The sequence below is a fragment of the Haliotis asinina genome, chromosome 16 (assembly GCF_037392515.1).
Source record: "Haliotis asinina isolate JCU_RB_2024 chromosome 16, JCU_Hal_asi_v2, whole genome shotgun sequence".
In the NCBI taxonomy this organism is placed as follows: Eukaryota; Metazoa; Mollusca; class Gastropoda; order Lepetellida; family Haliotidae; genus Haliotis; species Haliotis asinina.
In genome coordinates, this window is record NC_090295.1 from 21,085,084 (window position 1) to 21,111,223 (window position 26,140).

The 26,140-nt window shown below is 39.3% G+C and overlaps 1 protein-coding gene across 1 annotated transcript; it reads left to right on the top strand.

The window, feature by feature from the left end:
- The first annotated feature begins 6,182 nt into the window (after positions 1-6,182).
- Positions 6,183-13,135, top strand: LOC137268774 (ependymin-related protein 1-like). Its single transcript, XM_067803351.1, has 6 exons — positions 6,183-6,310; positions 10,136-10,240; positions 10,541-10,625; positions 11,507-11,683; positions 11,984-12,073; positions 12,554-13,135. Exons 1-5 carry the CDS (start codon positions 6,185-6,187, stop codon positions 12,067-12,069), a joined length of 579 nt encoding a protein of 192 aa, XP_067659452.1. The 5' UTR covers positions 6,183-6,184; the 3' UTR covers positions 12,070-12,073; positions 12,554-13,135.
- The last annotated feature ends 13,005 nt before the right edge of the window (positions 13,136-26,140 follow it).

The following is a 26,140-nucleotide window of genomic DNA, read 5'->3' on the forward strand; positions in this document are numbered from 1 at the left end:
TTAGTGTTATGTTACCATCTGTCTCGTCATCGTTAAAATTGCAGTAGGAACCCCCCTTCCCATGTCGTTTTTGGATGCGACAACATCAACGACGCCCTTGTCTACTTGGAATAAGCAGGCTACCGGACTAGTCAGACAAAAAATGTTATCATCTAAAACTGTGTTCCACAGGAGATATCGCTTGTGTGAGATCAGATGATATCCTAGGAGATATCGTGCTGTGTTGAGATATGTACATTTTTCATTGAAAACTAATGAAGAATGATTTTGGATGATAAATACAATCTCACCCTCGTGTCTACTGATGTCAATTATATCAACACTTGTAGGTAAAATTTGTTACTTTATCATACTTTATTATATACTCGATATCAGTAGACACTTAGGTGAGATTCTCTATTTATTATCCAAAACTGTGTTCCACAGGAAATATTGCTTGTGTGAGACCAAACAATATCTCCTAGGAGATATCGTTTTGACAGTAGATTTTGTTCCATGCCCTGACAACGGCGTCATGAACTTGATGACGTCACTGCACTGGCAGTAATGGCAGTACTGTGATTCGAGATATATATATTTCATTGAAAACGAATGAGGAGTTATTTTGGATGATAAATAGAATGTCGCCAGAATAGTCAAACAAAAGATTTCATTATTACTATATATTTTCTCATCTGTTTTTTAATAGTTATTTTTCTTATTCTGTTCCATCATCATTGCCCCATTGACAATGCTTTGACGTCATGAACTTGATGACGTCACACTGCTATGACATCACTGCAATGCAAGTTTAATGGCATTTCTGTGATTAGAAATGTACATTTTTCATTGAAAACTAATGAAGAGTGATTTTGGATGATAGATATAATCTCACCAGAATAGTCAAACAAAATATTTCATCATTGCTACATATTTTCTGTACTTTATTTTTTAAGTGGTTATTTCTTTTTTGTTCCGTCATCATTCCACCCAACCCAAACCCAAACCTCTACTTATAATTATGAATGGTCCCCTAGTGATGAATGCGTACTCTGTTCAACCAGTCCACCCTGATTTGTTTGCTTATAGTGCACCTTTCTTGTCCTATCTGAATGTGTAATTTTAGGGACTTAACATCGTTGTTTTTACATTAGCAAGGCAAGCAGACCTCACCCTAAAATGCCACTTTGCAATCATTTATGCACTGAAAGATTGAAAAATTACCTTTTAATGAATAAGAACAACATTCTTTATAGTTAGAATATATTCAAATACTCCAGTGCGAGGTGGCAGTTAGAAACGGGAGCCGAGAACAAAGGTCGTCATGAAAGCTCACAATGAAACGTTTAGCAAAGCAACCGACTTGTTACTGGAGACATTTCCGGTAAAAACGGGTTAAATTCAAATGTGAAAAATAACTTAACAAGTGTTAAATACGATCGTGGACGTTTTCCGCGACGTATTTACCACCTGCAGAATGCAGTATGTCAAGTGCGGAATGCTGTTTGTCACGCAGCTTCATATCTCTACTTATGTTGCAGTCACAGGAACCCGACATCGCACTGTAGGTTAAACATAGACCATAGATATACACTCATGTCATATATATTAATAGAGTAAAGGAGCAGCAGCTGCCATATTGGATTGTCGTGCAGACATCGACTCGTTCCGATTTCAAGCTGAAATGTACGCTAAGAATTCGGTGACATTCAAAACTATGCACACGTACCTCTCAATTATACATGTCCCCACACATCCGACACTGAGCGTAGCGCAGACCCAGGGAACCAGGCTGAATTAATTTAGGGTTTCTGATTATTTTGTACTCGTCAGTTATTCCCCCGTTTATACCGTGCGGCAATTACCACTCATGTAAAACTCTAACGATGTGGGGTGTTTAAATGTTGTGTTATTTTAAAGCGCAAACGCAGTGTAATGTATGCATCACTTCATAATATCAGATAATTGTTCATGTTAAGTACAATAGCTAAATATTTAATTTATGTTTCTAAAATATTTCTGAATCTGGGCGTATGTAGGTGTTCGTGAGCCAACATCTGGCCGTATTTAGGTGTTCGTGAGCCAACCTCTGGCCGTATTTAGGTGTTACTACAATTATACATGGTCGTTTTACATTAAAGTGGTTGCATAGGACGGCTGTTTTGGGTGAAATCTTTTGCGTTTCTTTTACTGTTCAGTATATATCATTTGGAGCCACCAAACCCCTCCACATCCATAAGTAATCTCCTAGCAGGGTCAGTGATAGTCACCGTATGACTCCACACAGAATAGAGGCTGAAGAGGTTGTACATTGGCTGATATATTTATGCTGAGGGGGAAAATTATGGGATCACTTGAAAGTACACGAGTTCCTTTATTGTTTTTCAAGTTTTTTTCACGTGCTTTGTAATGCAAGGCTTGTGAAGAAAAAAGGGAACACCTCCCATTCCACTCTGCTCAGCTCCGCTCCCACCACGCACTCCGCTTCATTCTACTCCAGTCATCGCCTCTCCTTTTGCACCACTCACTTGACTTTCCACTCCCACTCCATGGGTCCCGGGTATAATGTAGGCCTTAAAGGTGCGAGAAGAACGACTTTTCCGACGTAAGAGTGTCCACCTGCTTCACAAAAAACAAAACAAAACAAAAAAAAAAAAAAAAAAAAAAAGAAAAAACAAACGAAAAAAACCAGTTCATTCCCATCATGACTACTCCCAGTTTGCAACTGACTACCTGCCCAATACACAATCTGTCCTAGTCGAGTGGTTTTTAATTACTAGCTCTCTCCCTGCATTAGGCAGACTGTTCCACTAACACGTCTAGATACATAAATGACAAAATCTGACAACAAAAGAATAGTACTGAGACAAAATGACAGATAAATGACTGAATAATATTGTATTGGCCTAGTAAGGAACCGAGATTCCACAGAAATTTAAGTTAATATATAAAACTTGTCGTACATTATATGAAGAGGTGATAATCACTGGAAGCAACTACGTTTAGAAATGAACTAGGGTAATGAGTTGAGAATGTCAATATTTCTTGAGTTATTTCATGCGCTGTTTCCGCTTAAAGTCGTTTAAACATCGTATCCTTTAATATAAAAAGGCACAGTTATTCTTAAATTTTGATATTTTCGACACGAGAAAAGGCAGTGAATAACGTCTTCGTTACAGTGATCACATGAACACTTGGATGTTTCCGATATATGTCGATTATCTCTGTCTGCGTTTAGATCACTACAGCCGGGCTTGAGGCGACAATGGATAATTTGACAAAATCTTGTGCCAAAATTAAATCAAAGTAATTGTGAGTTTCTGTTGGGTTTTAAAATTGCCCTCTTAAGACAAGCATAGTCGCCTTTTATGGCAAGCGTGGGTTGCTGAAGGCCCAAGTTTCTCTCCTTTCTAAAGGGCTCAAAGTTTTGACTCCATTGTGGCGTCAGCAGGTAAGGAACAGATTAAATTTCCTTGTAACTGAAGCGATAAGATAAATTTTAATCTCAACAAAATTACAGATTACCACAATAAAAGCGAATACTGCTGTAAAGGCAAATAGCAGTGTGGTAAAGCAAAATAGGTGTTTAGGTAAGGCAAATAGGAGCGTAATAAAGAATAACAGCAGTGCAGTAAGGACAAATAAGAGTGCAGTAAAGGAAAATAACAGTGCAGTAGCGTAGTTGTGCCTTCACTCGTGCATCACCACTGAAAATTTAGGCAAAGGACACGCTTGCCTTGGGGAGGTGCTTGCAAGCACGTATAAATATTTGTGTGGGCGACAAAACGACGGACTCCAAAAACCACAATTATCTATCATTATAAAATATAAGCACAACATGAGAACAAGAGTGATGAATAGGCACCATCACCACCACCCTTGAAAGCGATCATGACATTTTTCTTGAGCGAATTTAACTTCTTTTGGGGCACATTCATATACACAATATAACACGTTGCCAAATCTCTGGAAGTTTCTTTCAATAACGAATTCAAAACATTTTAATCTTGAATTTCGTCTTCCTTTGACAAATAATAGGATTATTAGAAAGCGAACACAAGCATTTGTATGTAATGTGGGGTGACTTCCAGTCCTAGCATATTGTTTTATGATTTTTTAGCCTTTTCGAACGTCTGAATAATTGTTACATAGCTAATGGCATATAAACCAAACGAATTGCACTTAGAATATTCTTAATTTTTAGAAACCGATGATGACATTATCCCATCGTGAATTTAACACGAATTTCATGGGTTCTTTTGCCAATATTAATATGTGCATCTCTACGCCTTTCAGCAGTGATACGTTTTTCATACCCATCCCAAATGATTGAAAGTGAATACTGAACAGAAAAAGAAACGCAAGATTAAAAAAATGAAATTTCCTGAAAGTGAGCGTTCATGTTTATATCTTCTATTTAAAAACATGACCAAAAAAGTTGCATTTCTTTTGCGGTGCGGTATATATCAATATGAAACTCAAAGTTTGTGAAAAAATACAGCTGTGAAAATACACAATAAACAGCCAGATGACTTTGAAAATAAGGTGAATGGCGTCACTGAATATATACAGTCAGAAAGGAGACGTGAGGGATTTATGCCGTGGGGCATTTCCACCTTTCCTCGTGATTGTCTTAAGGCTTAAAGTGAGTTTAGTTTCACAAGAAATTGGCTTCATTCATCGTACCCATATGAGGAATCGAACAAGGGTCTCCGGCGAGACGAGCGAACGCTTTAACCACAAGGCTACCCCACCGCCCAACCTTTATATAACCTGTTCAGATAAATTAAACTCATCAAATCCAAAACCACAATGGGACATTTGAGAAAATCAAGCAGCACTCTCCGAAGCGCATCCTGCGTTGTGGACAGCTACCCAGACTGAGAATTTGAAGCGAGTTGTGCACACGTCTTCAATCGGCATGCTGTGTAAAAGTCTATCAAACCAATCGTTTCGCGCTTCGTGTGCATTTCATATTTTCAAGAATTTGCACATTCTTCGCATGCTCTTGTGAAAAAAAGCTTTGTGGGGCTTAACGTGTGGGTTAAAAAAGAGCCTAGGAAAGGGAAACTTCAACAAAACATGTTTAATTTCCAAATGAAACATACTGTGAGTGAGTGAGTGAGGTTTGGTCTTCGTCGATCAGTAAATCAGGGACTGGTTTGATTCTTAAACATATTGTCAGTGATACGGCCGAGAGACAGGACGGTTATATCATGCGTAATGTTTTCATTTGCCACCTTTGGGGAATGCAGTGAGTGGGCAGGGTTTTACGGCGCTTTTAGCAAAAATCGATTTAGGGGACACCAGAATAGACTCCATTCTGGCAAGCAACAGTACAGTTCAGACAGTTACCGGTTAAGACACGAAAACGATACGCATTGCGATGAGCTGATCGAAAACCGGTATTTTGGCATGCATTCGGAAAACTTCGTACCAGTCGGAAATCTTCGGATATTTCCGTTTTTTAAATTGTTCTGTTCCTTGTTTCATTTGTTTCAAATATTATTTACATTTTCATTTTGGCACGTTTAAATGTTAAAAATTAATCAAGCAGAGTGACTTTGTTATGTTTGTGCTTTATAAATGAAGCGTTAACTCCATTATAAGTATAATTTTGTTACCATTATTGTTCACTATTGATATCAAATGTTTGACGACTGTTTGATTCAGGTTCAAGAAAGATTGTACCCGTTTTTCCTATACATCTGAACGTTTTGGCTCATACAGTGATGCGATGTGTATTTAAAAATATTTTACTTCTTCATATATTTTTCCATTCGACTGAGTAATTTCTGTCATGGGGCATTGGCAATGGAGTGGACTTGAGGTTAAATCAGTGGCTTGGCAAACAGAAGCTTCTGTTCGATTGAGTATTTGTAAATTTTGTAAAGAAGGTTGTTTAAACTCATTGTTGGAAGAAAAGGTTATGAAAAAGGGAAGTGTCGTTTCCTGTTTCATTGTCAAATTCTACTGTGCCCATAAGAAGATATATTTCAGACTGTATTTGTTGCCTTTGTGCCTTTCAAAAAAGCCCATTATTTGACACGAATACAGTTTGTGGTCTGACAGAACATAAACTGGAGATGAATTACGTCACCTTCGAGGTGACCTAGGGATGTTGGATGGTGTACATAAGGAGAAATCCGTGTTCAACCTGCCCACTACTCGAACAGACAGAAACCTCGATTGACGACCCCTCAACATGATGCTGCAGGCAATTCTACTCGCCAGTCTGGCGACGGTTGCTCTTGGCTCTATCTGCTGCGCTCCTCAGCAGTGGGAAGGGTTTGAAGCGGTTTCCAATTTAGATGCCTCGGGGATAGATCGCGTAAGTATTTTTACACCCTTGACTTCCACATCCAGTAATCAGTGAGATGACGTAACTCTTTGCCAGTAGATCCAGGATGAATCAGTTCCAAGTGGTGCATATTTCACTACTATAATCGGTTATACGTATGTGGCATGACATCAAAGATGACTAGATTTCGTGAATAGACCCTCGTAAACATGATGTTTGGTTTTGAAAAAAAAATACTTTACTGGTTGTGTGGAGCATGTGTAGTTCGAACATTTGCCATGAGTGTGCTTTAACGAGGTTGAACTGTATTTGTAATATACAGTAAATCATACTCTTGGTTATCCATACAAGATTCACAGCTCCAGATACGGCGCGTATTTGCGTACTTTACTCAATAAAAATCGCATTTACTCACTTAATTACAAATCTGGGAGTACAAAAAAACACGTAAGAATCACTTAAAACCCAGTAGGTCTGCAATGCCTTGCGTACTTTACTCAAACAACTAAATTGACTTGCGTATGATTCGTCGTGGTGCACAAACTCTACAACAGCATTAGCTAGTGGTAGGTGATGCCTATATGTACATGTACTATTACAGCCCAAGCCACTGTCCGGGGTTTACTCTAATAGTCACATGACTTCCATGTTGAGTATTTAGAAATGGCTGCTAAATGTTTGGCAATATGACAATTACTAAAAACTCTTAGTCTATTGAGATGCATTTATATTTACATATTTGGAGGAGGTAAGTACCCAGTTTACATATTTAGACGAGTTACGTACCCAATAAGAATAAGAAACTGTGTAAAAGTACCCAATTCTTTCTACTAGTGGGCGTATACAAAATGCAACTTACTCTTCATAAAATTGCTTAAACATATCTGGAGCTCTGCAAGATTGTTCGGAATATCCACGGAAAGAAGAGGGTGCCTTTGTGTATACGAATTTGTCACATTTTTTCACAGATTACTTCACATACACATTTAAAGTAGCTTCTGTTGTGAAATAAAAACTTAAACTGATAGTTCCATCTGTTGCCTGTTCATACACTGTAAACATGGTGTTTAGATCCTAAACGTTTTCCTAAACGCATATCTTGTTCTGATTTTTAAACACATACTTTACCTAAACATGTTTAGACGCTAAACACATTTTGTTATGCGTTTATCTTCTAAAAATGTTTAGAAATATGTTTAAATCCTAAACAAATATCTGAACATGTTTAACTTGAAAACATGTTGAGAAATGTGTTTAGATCCTAAACATAATGAAATATGTCAACATGTTTATCTTCAGTTCCTGAGCTGTAAGGTATATATTGGCTGAAATGACTGTATTGCATTTCATTATATCTTGAACTGCAAAAGAAACGCAAGTTTCGACAAAAATGAAATCTCATAAAGTAAGTTTTATGTTTTTGTCCTCTATTTAAAAACCTGACCAAACAAATTAAAACAGTTGCGTTTCTTTTGCTGTTCAGTATATAAACTTCAAGCCAGTATCTTTGACCAAGAAGTTGCACAAATCATCATTTATAAGAAACACACTCCGTATATCTGTTGTTCATTTTCATACTGAAAGAGATTGTGAAATTCAACCCCCTGAGTCTGAGCTAAATAGCAATGAAACATGAACAAGTCTCATAAATGATGAATATAACCAAACAGCATAACGCATGAAAAATAATAAATACAAAAAGCTTAAGTGGAAAATATTTTATTTAAGTAAACATCACAACAGGACAATTTCTGAAGAAAAAATCAATATATTTGCCACACCACTAGTCCCACTATTAGCCATAAGCAAACACTCCTTCTAAAATCTTTTCAATCGTTATTAAGTTCACGTAGATAAAGGATAGCCCCTATTAGACCGACAAGAGCTTATGTCTGTTTAATGTTTATGTTCAAACAATGCAAAAATGCAATTACTCACAAACAGACATGGGAGTAAATACACAATTGCTTAAAAATATCTGGAGCTCTGCAAGATTGTTCGGATAATCCACGGAAAGAAGACGGTCCCTTTGTGTATTTGTATTAATTGTATTTGTCACAAGTTTTTCACAGATTACTTCACATACACATTTAAAGTAGCTACTGTAGTCAAATAAAAACTTACACTGATAGTTCCATTTGTTGCCTGTTCATATACGAAAAGCTGTAATTAATAATTGGTTTCTAAAACTAAGAGGCGCCGTGGGGTAATCTAGTGGTTAAAGCTTTTGCTCCTCACACCTTAGCCATTGTCATGGATCGCCTCGGATCTCCCAATTATTTGTTTCCTCAACGGAATTGCAGTTCACTTCGCTTCGACTTATTGGCATGGTCGATATTCTATGAATAGTCAGTACGTTTCTCTGGCCTAGATAAAACTTGGCCTTGGATTTCATCAAATCCATGATTGTCTCTCTCAAGTTTTCATACTCAGTTTGAGGTAAATAAAACACACTTTAATATTGTTTTTTTTTTGTTGAGAATTGTTCATTCTGAATACCTTGCTTCACAGCTTCATTTGCTCGCGCATCTGCTTTACTTCTGAAAATTTCATCTCCAAATTGTAAAGGTTCTTTCTCTTTCAAGTCCTAACGGTGTTGGTCATTTTATGCAGTTGCACCATGACATCCCTCTTGACCTGATAAGTGCCAATTTCAGACACAACAGCCCATGGAATTTCGGCTTTTAAACTTTCTTTTTGAGATTAAATACACTCATCAACAATGACCTTCAAAAGTTATTTATGATGTCTTTTGTGGTCATTTCTGATATCCTGTGAGGAAGTTATTTCAGTCAAATCTGATTTTTCCCTTTTTGCGGCACAGTTAACGAGAGACAGTCAACACACCTATAATCACCCCACTCCACGATACATGTATCGCACGTTTCACACGACTACGTTTCTCCTGACTTTCATCACTTACATCCAGTATCCAATACACGATGTCTGTACGATACTCGTAAGGCCATCTTCAAACCACAAGGACAGTTAGCACTGTTCACTGGGGGCATGGTGGACGATCTGTCTAAGCCAGGTTAAGGTACTCGGATCAACCATACCATTGACCGGGTGTAAAGTCCTTGGAGTCAAGTTTGTACGCAGACTCTTTCCGTGTTGTCACAACCCCTAGTGTACAGTACAGAACCCTTTGCACTTAAAAGAACCCACGAATCCGCTGGTATATGACCAGACGGACCAGACATGAATACGTGCATACACCTAACTGAAGGTACAGCAAGGTGCAGTAAATCGAACTACAGTGGAAGCTGTCTAAACCGGCACTCACTGGTACTGAAGAAATAATCCAGTTTACACAATGTGCCGGATTATGGAGCTAATGATATATGTACAAGATGTACAAGCGACATCTCGTGTTCATTGGTTTCAATAAAGTGAGACACATCTTAGACGTGTTCAGCAGCGGGGTAGTTTAGTGGTTAAAGCTTTCACTGGTCACATCGAAGACCCGGGTTCGTTTCGAATCCCATTTCCGGTGTCTCCAGCCGTGATATTGCTGGAATATTGTTAAAGCGACATGAAACTATACTCACTCGCTCCATGACGTGCTTCAAGTCATGCCTTACGTCTTGTATGTTTCATCTTTTCCATCCTGAAAGTATCTCGGCTATGAATTGCTGACTTTCAGGAGCTTCTGCTTGGAAAAGACGACTTAGAACGGTGGTACAGATGGTATGTCTTGCTTCCTACATCGTGATTCGTTGCTCACGGTCACAAACTAGATTATTTACATACGCCATCGTTATTGCAGAATTGTTGAGTTTGTCCTGAACTTTAAAGAACCTATCGTTGCTAATCACATCTAATCATGTCTAATCCTGACTCTTATGTGCTCAGTACCTGCTGTCCTATTCCTATGACGCCATCAACCAAAGGTACGCCATCAACGACAACTACACATCTTTGGTCAGCGCGCGCAAGGAAATCTGGGACTACCGTCAGGTGAGGTAGCAGATTTTATAGCATCAAATGAAGGCACCCACAAAATCCCATCTGTGTCGTCTCTGAGGTAGTGGGACATTTTTAAAAGCTTGTTTATCCGCAGGACTGCGAAATATTGATCGGCGGAAATTTGGTGTGACTGGTTTGGATCGATTGAATGAGTGTGTGAGTGATCGGTGTAGATATGGCCTGATTGATTGATTCATTGATCTATTGGTCGGTTGGTTGGTTGGTTGGTTAGTGTTGTTGGTATAACCTGCTTTATTTATTATTGACTGATTCATTCATTCCTCATCCCAGGGGATTGTCTTCCGCATTAATACTGAAAAACGAACTTGTGAGACGTTCACTGTGACCGGGACATTCCCTGCCAGCTGCATACCAAGTGAGACTTTTAAAAACCATTATATTGTAACTTTGTAAGATTACATGAGTGAGTGATTGAGCATCAATGATCATTTATTTCACGTATTATTGAATGACAGCCAAATCATTTCTTTTGTTGGTTGTTAAAGTCGAACCGAACTGATATGATGAGCATCGCAGGAGTAGGGTAACTGACAAACAACGTCGTCACTGAGACCAACCACAGATAGATGACCACAGTGTATGACAAGCAGAGGTCCCTAGGGACATGGTAGGACAGCTTCGTGGCTAAAGTGTTTCACTGAATGCGTCACGCCTAAAGTCGGGTTCGTTTCTCCACATGGGTACAGTGTGTGAAACCCATTTCTGGTGTCCTCAGTCGTGATATTGCTGGATAAAAAGACGGCGGCGTTAAGCTATACTCTGTGTCTTCCTGGAGACTCTAACAGAGGATCTGGCTTTTAGCCAGTGTGACCAGCAGATGGTTGCACTGTGGATTGTAACATGACAGAGATGATGACAGTGTCCGTCAACTGGATCGTTGTACTGTTGGAATATTGCCATGTCCACTCATGAACCCAAATCTCTTTAATTGAACTATTGCGAAGTGAGACCCATTGTGGTGTCCCCTAATTTTCTGAAATATTGCGAAAAGCAGCACAGGCCCTCACTCCTTGTCAGAAGCACAGACTAACATGAAGCAACAGTTACCTGTTGATTAAAATGTGCATCTGAAACAATAATGATATCAACTAGGGGCGGAGTACAACTGTTCTTAATTTCAAAGCTCAATCAGTCTTAACTTGTCAAATCCTTCTACGGTTAGGCCCCTTTTAATTGCAATTCTCCAGGTCGATGACAAGGGAGACTACAGCTTGTTTTTAATTTTTTGCACGTTAGGTGGCGCGGTCGACATGGGTCCTTTCTTTTACGGCCTTGGCACGGATACCCTTTCTGCTAGAGCGTACCAATTCAATGACACAACAGGCGAGTTTAAGAACATCGTTGCCGTTGTCACCGCTCGAGGATGCTTTCCTATCACCAGAACAACTGTGATTCTGCGTCCCGGATCCGGAAGTAAGTGGTGATCACAAATGGTGTTTGGAACTGGTTTCAATCTCATAACTGATGACTGTATAACTACTACGGATCAGTTTATCGAATATCATTTCTTTCAAACGCATATTTAAAGGGGGTCAAGAACATAAGTTTCCTGATTTTTTACAACCATAAAAATTCCTGATTCAATCATGGCTTGCAGTTTTTATAACACGTCCACATTGCACCAGGGTTGTTGTGAATGGGATAGGTGAGAATGTGCCAGGGTCATGGTGCATGATTTGTGCTCCTAACAATAAAGGTGTGTGATTCTTCCAGACAACGTCTTGAGAGTCGCGTGCGTGAACAATATATTGCCCGGTATCAGGGACAGCACCAATCTTCGACCCCCCATACTACTGTAGTAAGGTGAGAAAAACAACTCTCTCTCTCTCTCTCTCTCTCTCTCTCTCTCTCTCTCTCTCTCTCTCTCTCTCTCTCTCTCTCTCTCTCTCTCTCCTCTCTCTCTCTCTCTCTCTCGTCTCTCTCTCTCATCTCTCTCTCTCTCTCTCTCTCTCTCTCTCTCTCTCTCTCTCCTCTCTCTCTCTTCTCTCTCTCAGATCAGTCAGATGATATTTTCAGTTAAACGATCTGCGTCCCGTTCCTCAAAGCGCAACGATGACCGTAATTCCTATTCTTTAACATAGACTTACTTACTGCCTGTGACGATGCGACGTCTTTCAAGAACGGGGCCATGAGACACCTTCCACATGGGACCTTCATGGCCAGTCATTAATTCAGACCAGCGTTTCTCTGCACAACCAGAACGTATATACTTTTAATGAGACAGTTTGACCTCTGAAAATTTTTTATGATGTTCATTGTTATTTCTCTCTCTTTCTTTCACAGAGCGCCCAGAAAGATGTCAGAAACAAGCACGAGAACCTGGCTGCGTTAATTTGACGTTTCTTGCTTTGTACAAGGATGTTGGGGACCTCTTTGTCGGACAGCGAATGAACTGATTGTAACTGTGAACATGGATTATAACTTTCGAATTTGTTCGATGGGTTAGTGGTTAAGTCAAAGTCAAAATGAAGTGTACTGTATGAAACCCCCCGGCCTATATATATAGCGGTTACAGTGATAAATGAATATTTTGGATGTTTACATGTATATATATTTAATGGTATACATTTAGTTTAATAAGAAGATCTCATTTTGCTAATGCATGTCAAAGATGCAAAGACAAATGTGAATATTTTAGTTTAGGTTAGAAGTAAAGGTATTTGCTCTTTAATCCGAAGATCAGGATTCGATAATAACTTGCATTATTCCTATCCTGCTTATGATCTTTTGTTTATATTTAACCAAAGAATATTGTTCTATCTTACTTGGAGAACCGAATTGAGATTTTGAGGAAAACGATACAAGAGGTCTCAAGTGACTGTACGTTTCACTACATTTTTGAAACAATAAATGGTTACTGCTCCATTCCAGTTTTCATTTTCTGATGCCTCTAGAACTGTGGTATTTAGTGAGTGGTTGAAACATCTTTACGTTAAAACAGTGTGTAGTGTTATATTATAAACTAGCAAGATTCTGTAGACGCTGGATACATTACATTTGTATACATTATTTGTAACTTGTGGGAGAGGATCCATCCATGCATCGATGGGATATAGAGAATCTCACCCAAGTGTCTACTGATATCAATATCTCAACACCAGTTGATAAAGTAACAAATATCCGAGGCTTGCTTGCCGAGATTCTATTTATCATCCAAAATAATTCTTCATTAGTTTTCAATGAAAAATGTACATCTCTGAACACAGCACTGCCATTAGATTTGCAGTGCATCAACGTCATAGAATTGTGACATGACGTTCATGACGTCATATCATTGTAAAGGCATTTACAAAATCTACTGTCAAAACGATATCTCCTAGAAGATATCGTGTGATCTCACACAAGCGATATCACCTGTGGAACACAGTTTTGGATGATAAATATTGGGGCTCCTTCATGGCGTAAACAAACGAAAACGGCGAGTCTGCAAATAATCGAGCCAAGACCAGACAATCCACTGATCAATAGCATGACTATCGATCATCTCAATGAGAATACGATGCCACTTGTCAGCCAAATCAGCTACCCTGACAACCCGATCCCGTTAGTCGAATCTTACGACAAGCATGGGTTATTAAAGATTCATTCCAACCTGGATCTACATGGGTCGACAGAGAAGAACCTGATTCTCAGCGTTTCTTTTGCTGTTCAGTATACAGTCTACATTGCACATGGGTAGATCGATGCTCATGCTGTTGATCACTCGATTGCCTGTTCCAGACTCGATTATTTACAAACCACCGCCATATAGCTGGGATATTCCTAAGTGTGGCGTTGAACAAAAGCCATCTAACATTCTTGCTGAAATTGGATTTAAAAGCTGTTACCCCCAGTCCAATCCATGCATATCCAAGACCTAGTTGAAACAATGTTTTGTCAGTAACATTCTCACATCAGTTGCAAATTCCAACAAATAAAATAACATCTGCTAGACTTTAGATGTATACCGGTTTGGACGCATTGAGCTGTGTTTCAAGCAAATTGAGGTAGAACGTTTCATTGTGAAGACGTAAAATGGGTATCTTCAACTGGTATAAAATATGGTGTACAGTGAGTGAGTGAGTGAGAATAGTTTCACGTCGCTTTTGGCAATATTTCCGCAATATCACCGCGGTAGACACAAGAAATGGACTTCAAATGTACTTATGTGGGGAATAAAAACGCTTTGACCACAATGCTACCATACCGCCTCACTAGTTGTGGATGTGAGGAAGCCCATTGTCAAGATGTAGATTGGGTATCTTCAACTGGTATAATATACGTTGCCTTGCGAGGGAGTGAGTTTAGTTTTACGTCGCTTTTTGCAATGTTACGATGATAGATACCAGAAACACACAGTCTACCCATGTGGAGAATCACACTTCGGGTCTTTGACGTGACGAGCGAACGCTTTAAACACAAGGCTACCCCACGAACGCCCAGAAAACATTTACAAGTTTGTAACTATATTTTTTCGTTGCATTAAACTCTTGTGTACCCTGCAAGTCAGAATCAAAATTTGATTCGGCAGGATTTAAGTGTCAAAGTCATTACAATGTAGTTGAGATAACTTAAACAAAGAGTGTTAAACAGTTATGATAGTTATGATCGATTCCTTCGATTTGAGAGTAGAGTACTTGGAGGAGCCTACCAAATGAAATATCTAGCATACTGTCCACTTCGTCATCTGTACACTCTACACCTGCCATCCGAGCTGTCAAATGAAATCTCGACTAGCCAGTGAAGAAAACACCATTCCAATCGTCTCCCAATCTTGCACCAGGCAAGAGGTGCCTGTCGGTGACTTTGGAGCAAATCTGGACGTATTGGAGGACGTCGGGGTCGGATGTTGTGTTGCCCCAATCGGCTCCGTACAGTCCTGAAACTGACAGTGGTCATACTGACAGTCTGGATGAGCCGAATGGGGTTGTCAGGCTGATGTGATGTCACCCGTGGACGTTCGGTTCAAGACAAATCCCTTGTGTTCCCGTAACGTTGAAAACGTGTCCATAGAGATGAAAGTTTTGGCCATTCCAGTTTAACAGCATACCCATGGCGCAGAGACCGATTTTCTGTTGGCCGTGGCATGATGTAAGCGCAATTTAGGTTGATATTAATGTGTTTTCCTACTACATGCAGAGGCCAGAGACTAATCAACCATTTTTCAATTTTCAGCATTAGATGTCCAAGTAAGTTAATTGTGCACGTTGTGTTGTTCGGTTGGAAGAGACGACAATAGACCCAATGCATTATCGACTATATATTCTGTGGGCTAAACTGAAATGGTGAGTATCGTTCGGACCAAGCCAGATGTCCTTAGTCCCCTACTGAGTCAGTAGCCAGTCATTCTGAGACCGGCTATCAGGTGTAAATATAGATACATTCATATAACATGTTTATTGTACACTTGCATTTAATTCTAATTTCTAAGTTCCCTACTTTGTTACCTTTCATTTGCGACATTTATATCTCTTAAGCGTTCGTGGTTATGTCTACTACTCAAAACATGGCAAAACCAGTGTTGCGTTTCTTTTGCTGCTCACTACTTTCACATAAAAAGGGTAATTCTTTTGTATGTATGTATGTATGTATGTATGTATGTATGTATGTATGTATGTATGTATGCACGTTCAGTACGACATTACAGTCAATATGGCATTAGCATGCGAAAGTGAAATATGTAAATTAATGTGTGTATGTAAAAGATACATATTTACGTGCTTGCGTCCAAGCCAAAATGCGACATTCAATTCAATGTCTGCATAAGAAAACGAACTGCGAGTATAAAGGAAAATGCAATCAAAATATGTATTAATACGACAGGTCAATCCAAATGTAAACACAGTAACCAGTGAATTGAAATTCATGTGTAATTCTATGTGTAAGTTTTCTATTGACGTTGGTGGTTTGGGCTGTGTACTGTTGAAAGCAGTGGACATACATCATGTATTGCATCATGTTTTCCGTACAGTACAGTGATATGTTTCCACTGTATCTGTCATCTGGAATTTCCTGTCATCATCAACAACTGAATGTCATTATGTCACCATTTACTACCTAAACTGCCTCGGGAGGGAGGAAAATCTTACGTACATGTATAACGACGCATAGACAATGAAGGTGTTTGAATCTCTTGTCAGACACCCACCTGTCAAGTTGGTTATTTTTGTATCTCAGGAATCGTGTATGAGTGGGCTATTAATGCGTCCTGGAGTTGATTCTCGCCACAGTATATATTTTATTTAACTTACTATGAACGAAGTATCGAAGTCTGTGACTTTCCTGGACATTGCTGAAGTCAGCGTACTTTTTGTACAGGTTACACAAAGCCAACCTTTTTCCACATACGTCAATAGTAACGTCATTTGTTCCTCACAAATAACAAGAACGTTACATGCCGTTACAAGACGTTACATGTGTGCACAGTGTGGTCTCGGAGCTGCAATGCAACACCAAGTCTGGCTTGGTTAACCTCTTGCCTACTTCGAGGACAAGGTTGATGACACCAAATGCTTGAAAACATCTCTGTACACGTTCAGCATTTGTCATACGGTTAAAAAAGAGAGCACCGGATATCTAAGAATGTAGTCAGTTTTAATGACTGGATGGACACAGACTGCGAAATAGTCATTGGCCTACTAGCTATTAAATCTCCGGTCGGGCCAGTAAATTTCCATAATCACTGGCCCGACTGGAAAGTGAACTTTCACGGGGTCATTTTGTAAAATAATATATCACACTGTGTTAAGTTATAAGTCACTTTTAAATCACGCAAGACTACGACCTGATAAAATTGTTTATCATATTAGCAACTTAATGATCAATTCCGTGTCATGCCGACAATGTCTTATTTTCACTGTTGTTGTGAACTTTTGCTTACTAGTGTCTACATTCAAAGTTCCGGCTAATGAATAATTGTGTGGGCTAGTAACTTTCAGGCATGGCTAGTCAGATCGGCTCACAAAATTTGGAAAGTATTTCGCACACTGGACGGATGTACATTTGAAAAACAACAATATCTTACGCAATATCATCTAGTCCCTGTCACATGTCTCCATCAGAACGGAAGTTACGATACCCGCTCCGGGAGCAAACAGATCTTTATTTAGTGTGGTAGAACCTAAAAGGACATTCTCGCACTCATTGTGAGTTTGCTCTTCTCTGATCCTTGATGTACAATATTATTTCTTTACTAAAGTATGTGTTTGTGTATGTCATCTATAATCCGTTCAGATAAAGGAGATATCTCGGGATAGCTAGATCTGACTGTTTCTGACACGATAATTCAATAATTTGATATCTGATATGCTGTACATATTTTATTTAAAATACATCAATATTATTTTCGTTCTGTCATATGATGTCTGTTCGTATAAATGCATAAATGAAACTTGATGCATCACAACGCGTTTGTTGCTGGTATGTAATTATGTGTCATGCAAGTTGCATCAGTATATGCCGCTTGCTGATGCTACACATATACCATATAGGGTGCATCAGTATGTGTTGGTTACTGGTATAAATTAAATGGATGTATCGCACATGTTGCATCAATATGTGGTGGTTATTGGTTTGGATGTATTTGTTAAACGTGTTGCATCTGTGTGTGTTGGTTAAAGGTATAAATGCATATTGCATCAACGTGTATTTACAGGTATTGATGCATGTATGAAACGTGTTGTATCAATGTGTGTTGGTTACTGGTATCATCGCTTGCACCCTGCATCTTGCAACAACATGTGTCTTTACTGATAAAAATGCATGTATCACACATGTTGCATCAGAATGTGTTGGTTGCATGTATATATGCATGTATCACACGTGTTGCATCAATATGTGATGTTTACTGATGTTAATGGTAGCATGACACATGTTGGATCAATATGTGTATTTAATGGTATAAATGTTTGCATCACACGTGTTGCATCAATATGGGTTGGTTAACGGTATAAATGCATGTATCACACGTGTTGCATCAATATGTGTTGGTTACTTGTATAAATGTGTCTACTCATATCAGTTATAACAACACTCGTTGATAAAGGTAAAACTGATATAATTGTTATCAATAGACACTTGGGTGAGATTCTCTATATACCCTATATGTTACGACATATTGTATCGACCCAAATGTATTCATGAAACATGTAAATCGATATGTGAAACCCGCTGGTATGATTTGAAAGCATACTGTATACATTGCTTGTATATGTTTCTTGAATAAATCCACGTATATCCACGTCATTTTATGTATGGCCGATGAACAGATCTTCAATGTGGTATATATACAGATATCGTGCTTCAAAACTGCATTAATATATGTTATAGAGTACATGCTGAAGGTACCAATATGTTGTACAAATGTATATAGGATTATGTTTCAATATAGTATCAAAAACACAATGGCACACTAACATATACTACACATAAAAGCCTATATAATTCATGTCATCATTATGTATTAAGAGTTCGTACAAATGCATATTTCAGTCAGTATGCATCGAATGCTGTTGCCTGAATGCATGCTTCATACACGGAACCTACATCAATATAAATACATATAAACAAACGTACATACATGTGCTCGTTATGGTGTAATATCACAACTGTTAGAAGTGTATAAATCACAGTGGTTCACCAGAATAAAGCTTTGCATTCACGAAACATGAGCTTGAAATGTACGCAAGGACGGTGGGACAGCCCAAAGCAAAGGTTGAAGCGTTCGCTCGTCACGCCAAAGACCCAGGTTCGATTCCGCACATGGATACATCTGTTGTCCCATTGCTGTCATATTGTTGAAATATTACTGAGTGAATGAGTTTAGTTTTACGCCACATTTAGCACTATTTCTGCGAAATCAAGGCGGGTGGCACAAGAAATGGGACTCACACATCCCACCCATGCAGGGAATCGAACCCGAGTCATCGGCGTGACTGGCAAACGACCCTTAACATATTACTGAAAGCGACGTCAACATATATTCTTATAAACGTATGCATTGTTACCGGTTTTTCGCTTTTCGATCCTCCCACTGGAATCGATTCGCGATAAAAGCGTCGAGCGTCTATCTGTATTTTAATACTTTCAAACAATGAGCGTTGTTTCATATCAATATACCCGCGAACACTCGGTTAGAATGTTGGTCTTGAGTAACCCATGCTTGTCGTAAGAGGCGACCAAAGGGATCGGGTGGTCAGGCTCACTGACTTGGTTGACACATGTCATCGGTTCCCAATTGCGAAGATCGATGCTCATGTTGTTGATCACTGGATTGTCTGGTCCAGACTCAATTATTTACAAACCGTCCCCACGTAGCTGAAATACTACCGAGTGCGGCGTAAAACTTTACTCATTCATTCTCTCATTTCAATATGTAAATTCTTTTCAAAGACTTTAAATCGCGTGTTGTGTAACATTTTTTGGGTCAAAAAGCAGAACGCGTAAAATACTAGATTCTACTTAATGACTTTTCAACAAAGGAAACTGACAAGAAAAAGTACAGGATCCTGTTTCAATGAAGGTGAGTTCACACACGCGCATGTAAACACCAACTATGTTTAGCAGTTATCACAAACTATACAGTTTCTCCATAAATCCTCGCCTTTTAGACGAACAACTAGACATATTATTATTCAACTTCTGCCCTTGTGGTCCCTACCGAGCCGTCGTATTCGTTATTGTCAGAAGTTTTTTGTGGATGCCGTGGTGGCTGAGAAGGTTAAATCGCTGACTTATGTGGCTAACACAAAGAACGTGGTGTGGACTATCAGTTGTCAGGCTTCCATTTTTGTGGAAGCCATGCTGGCTCAGTATGTTAAATCACTGACTTGTGTGCTGGCGAGTAGCTTTTTATCTCTGAGAGTGTGGGTTTGAATCCCGACTGGATGCGTATTCTTTTCAGTTAACTCAAAATATTTCACATTAATTATCTTAAATAACTAGTTGACAGCTTATATAAATTTATCAGCAAACAACTTCTGCGTCACCTACTAACTGCCCCATGCCAACTCTCTGATAAATCTTGAATTGTAATTGACGACTATTAAACTGCATTCCCTTTATCATATTCTTTGAGGGTTTTGCTCAATCAGTTAGCAAAATAGATCCCCAAAAGCACAATACCCACGATCGTCTTAAAAAGCACTATTAACTCAATGCGGCTTAACTGTATTAAACACCAAAACGTTTTAATGACTGTGAGCATTTTAACAATTTTTTTTTTTTAAAAAAACCACTCATTCATGCTTTCCATATCCGTTAACACCGGGTGTCCTCGTCACTGATTGTCGGTGTTCAGTTCATATCAGTTTCACAGCTATTCTTTCCTTCATCCCAAACGGAATTTGTAACAGGGTGTCTTTCATTTATATGAAACAAACTTTACCACCCTGCGTGAAAAATGAAAATATTATCAGTGATATAAGAATCCCACTAAAGTCTGCTTTTGATTCATGAATTTTATTTTGGGAATCAGTCCAGAAAACGTGTTTTATTTAATGATAGAGCATTCTTTCCCCTAGACGTTACTCAAAGCCATATCCTCCCACGTACAGGTGTGGAAAAAGAATGATGAGATATACTCCTCGATTGCGATTATGCCGGCGTATTACTGAGAGGTAAATAGAGGTATTCAAAGAATACAATGTATATAAGCTTGAGTGATTGTTAGTTCATTTATCTGATTACATTGATAACATCACCCGAACACAACCACTCACAGAAACAACATGCAAAACACGTGGCATGAATGTGATTCATATTGCAATGTTCACGCTGTAGTCTGATCGGTTAAAACCCACCGGTTATCATCCTCTGGTACAACAGGCTGCTCCTGGATAAAATACCCCAAAAAGCGTTTTCAGATCAACATTAGGACCGGGGTGCAAAGGTCAACTGATCGCCATGTTTACCCTAGACTCCGGATGAATTTGAGTGAGTGGGTGAGGTTAGTTTTACACCGCACTCAGCAATATTCTAGCTATGTGGCGGTGGTCTGTAAATAATCGAGTCTGGACCAGACAATCCAGTCATCAACAACATGAGCATCGATCTACGCAATTGGGAACCGATGACATGTGGGCTATGATGTGGGCGAGTACAGGAACAGCAAGGGGTAGGGTCGTAGCTGTTATTATAAAATAAAGCCCGGGCTTACATGTGATTGATGGTAGAAAGGTTGAGCAAGTCCTCAAAGCTTTGTATAGGTTAATCATCCTTAGTTATAGTAGTGATATAAATAAACTCTGCGAGGGATTTGCGAACGCTTTAACTACACCCCGCTAAATAAAACAAAACCACACCGTAAAATACATAAATAAATAAATAAATGAATGAATGAATGAATGAATGAATGAATGAATGAATGAATGAATGAATGACTGACTGACTGACTGACTGACTGACTGACTGACTGACTGACTGAATGAATGAAGAAAGAAAGAAAGAAAGAAAGAATGATAACAACAAGACCCATCCAAAACTTGTTTTTGTATGTCGTGGGTGCGGGTTTTGAATTAACAGAGATCGGACCTGGCATCTGCCAAGATTATGATGGATATGTAGTACGAACATCGTAACGCTAACTCTCTCTCTATATATTATCTTGACAGAAACAAACGATTCCTTTTAAATTAAAAATAGCAGACTCATGATACAGATATTGTGTTACATACATTTGTCACAAACACAGAACTTGAAATGGCGGATAACAACAATATACCATTATAATAACTGTACTTATAAATGAGCAACAGGTTCTACAAAATAAATGCATAACAAATTTTATCTAAGAAGAACATCTTTAAAGACCATTTGTCTTTTCTTGGCTGCTAAAAAGAGACATTTACAGAGATTTATTAAGATTACAACTTTTGAAAAATAATACTTGCGTCTTGCCCGAGGTTGGGTATTCCAAGTCCTATTTTGGAAGAAGTGTGTATCTTAAATTATGATATAATGGGCACTATATAATAAACATAAGAATGTCGTCAGATTTAGTGTTTGGGCAACTACATACGGACATCATCCTGTAATATGGTGTATTCCACCGATTCAGTTGATAACTAATGATTTGAAAAATTAGGAAATTAGTGCTTTATAATTCAACTGCTACATTTTCCATTTGAGTTCTGCAGAAATCCAGCTTTAACGGAAGCCTCTAAATCTAAACTCCCGCATCGTAGCTTAATATTAATACACCATTCCATAAACTGAGAGATAAATAAGAGACTGTATCCTACACTTTGCTGTCGCCATACTTCACTAAAACCATAAATGAATAACAATGACTTAACGTTTATAGCCGAACAGGACTTGTGCTTTTCGATATTCAGAATTATAGGAGCGCTTCAAAATCACATTGTCGGTTTCCGACAATAACAATAACAAAGACATGAATATTTTGATAAAGCAAAGTGCCTTGACATTAGGCATGCTTAGAATACTACGAGCTAACAAACTTTGAATGCGTCTATTTAACAATGACATTAAATTACAGTATCCATCATCACCACCTTCAACATAAGACGATGAGTAAAATCCCCATACTTTGGTGCCGTAAGTAAAAATAGGAAAAATTTCAGTATAAAAATATGCTGAAGAACTTCCTGTGGAAGAGTGAGTGAGATTAGCTTCATGCCGCACTCATGAATATTCCAGCTATATGAGGGCGGTCTGTAAAATATCGAGTCTGGACCAGACAATCCAGCGATCAACACCAAGAACATCGATCTACGCAATAGGGAACCAATGACACGTGTCAACCAAGTCAGCGACCCTGACTACCGGGTCCCGTTAGTCGCCTCTTACAAGCATGGGTTACTGAAAGTCAATATTATAACCCAAAATTGACCTAAGGTTGACATTATCAATTGCATTACCTGCAATTCCACACACGTGAAAATCCTGAAAGTGACATTACTGTGATTAGCCAGGAAAGAACAAACAGTGTTTGAGGTTAAATAACCAATTATTTGACATTCGCCAATCGGCATTACGAAGTTTCCGTTACAAGTGTCAGATCTTTCACACTCCTTGACAATAGTGGAGAGAGTAAAGGGAGGTCACTCTTGTAGGCTTTCGTATCTGTGGACAAGACGTTATTCCATGAGAGTAATAATGCACCCATCCATTTACATACGTCATACATTTTAAATATTCTTGCACATATAAAATATTGTTAAGTACATTACACAGAAAATAATGTCCACGTGGAAAACGTAGCCATTTAAGGTAAATAGTTTTCAGAATTATCACTTTGATCATGAAATGTCTCAAACCCGTCCTCATTTTGATTTTTCACGCGTCCAAAGCTAACTCAAGGGCTATAAACTCCCAATCAACCGCTCCATGTTTGCACACTTATATCTCTCTAGCAGATCAGCAATACACGACGAAACGTATTTGTAAATACTTTTTTCAGGACTTTTTTCAGGATAACTCTGAACATTGTCAGCCGACTGCAGAGCATGGAGGTTATTGGGCTAGACCAATCTATATTTAACAGAAAATTACTTGTTTAAAACCGAACATAGCAATGTTTCGTCCACACTTATCAGTCCGTAAATACTTTGGACCAGACAATACTGTGATAGATATCATGAATAATCGAGCCACGCAATCAAGAAGTCAGCTGGTCTGCACACCCAACCTGTGAAGATCCGGGTTAGAATTGGTCTTCAGAAACCCATGCTTGTGGTAACAGCAAGTAACAGGTGGTGCGTGGTTCATGGACTCGGCCTGTTAAGGGGACCTCAGATATGGGGTTCACACATGGTACCATGTGCGGTATCGAACTCGGGACTTCAGCGTGAAGAGCGAACACTTTAACCACTAGACTACGTCACTGCCACCGTACATGCGAAAGGTCGCTTCATAGATCTGTGACATATTGCTTTTTATGCACAGACAAGTAATTATTTGGACAGGATTTCAGTTTCCAATGACGACATTGGCCTTGTCGTTAATGTGTAGTACTGCCTGTCCCGAGTGTGTGAAGATGCGCTTTACAGATACAATCCCTGTTATTCATCGATAGTGGTCCCTTATAACCTTTTCAGTAGTTGAGATGCTTCCCTTGAGAACGCCAGAATCCTGTGGTCACTGGATTGAATCCCGATTCGCCACACCTATGTTTGCTAGTTTGTGTGCTCTACCGTTTTCAGGGTTCCTGGAAGAGGCAAACGTGTGAGATGTGTCGTCTCATGATATAATGTGTACAGTGTGTGATACTCATTTCTGGTATCTGTGATATGTTCTGGAATATTGCTAAAAGCGGTGTAAAACTAAATTCACTCATTCACTTGACATAAACGGCTTACCAATGTAACGACTTTATACACAACATACATGTACTCACTTCAAACGTTGCGCAGTCCATAACATTACTCACGATAAAGATGAGCCAAAAAGAAACTTCACAAAATGTAAATTTTAAAAACAATAAGTAATTTTTCTCTGATGATACATCTATGTATCCGAAGTGAGATCCCTATCTTTCGACTCTAGAAAAACGTTAACAAAACCCACTCAAACCCATCCATTCGTCGTGCAAATGACGTTAGTGCCAAAGCAAGTTTTGCACGTGCAGTCGATCACGTGATCTTCGCATCGAAGTTTTCTTCATTTGCACATGTTTGCATTGGCCTCAAGGATTGAAAAGACACTTTTAAACCACAGTTCTAACGGTACTTTAAATGCCACGACTGGCAAATGTGCAACGTGAACGTGCCTTGGGCATGTTGCAAGCGGGAAGATCAGTTATTGACGCCGCAAGAGCAATGGGATGCAGCCGTCGTACTGTGCATAACTTGTGAGGCACCACAACAAACTGGCACCACTTCTGATTGCCCAAGGTCGGGTCGTCCACGTGCGACGTCACGAGTAGAAGACCGTCAAATCGTCCTACGTGACGGGTTTCTGCCGGCTACACGAACCAGGACTGAGATGTTTGGAGGTCAACTGTGTTCTCACAGACCATTCGAAATCGGTTTGCGGGCTGCGAATCTCCATTCTCCATAGCGTGGGCCAATACTGACGCCGTTTCATTAACATCAAGGTCTGCTATGGGTCCAACGTCACCTCCGATGGACCCAGAGAGACTGGAATCGAGTTGTCTTTAGCGATGAATCCAGGTTTACCCTCAGATTCGCGGACGGCAGCCATAGAGTCTGGAGACGACTTCGTGAACGGTATGCCCAGTGTTGTATACAGGAAGTCGACAGATTCGGGGGCGGAGTTTGCATGGTGTGGGGTGCTTACTGTGGGAACAACCGTTCAGGTCATCCATGGAAACCTCACAGCTGCTGCGTACCGCGACCAGGTGCTCACCCCTGAACACGTTCCTTTCATGGCGGCTCATGGCCCAGGTCTACAGTTCCAGCATGATAATGTTCGGCCGCATAAAGCGATGTTGACACGAAATTTCCTTCAAAACGCTGGAATCAACGTCATGGACTGGTTATTGAGGTCCCCAGTCCTTAACCAAATAGAACACAATTGGGATGCACTTGGGAGAAGGCTTCGTGGTCTTAGGAACCAACCGCAGAATTTGCAGGAACATGGCGCTGCCTTGCAAGAGCAATGGCGCATTTGAATCCCCAACCTCGCGACCACGCGCATCATGCAGTCGATTAGGAGACGGCGTTTGACAATGGTGAATGCGCGGGTTGGCTATACACAATATTGAACTGAGAACTTTCGATTTTTTATTCTTGTGACTTGACATTTTGTATACCCATTTTAGCCTAATGGAACTCATTGTGGTATTGTCAGTGTATCGAGTACATCACACAGATCTGAGCAATGAAATATAATATCAATTTGACCATCTTACCAGTTCTTGTTCTTTTATAGTACCGTGAAGAAAGAATGTGAAGATCTTTTGTGACTCAG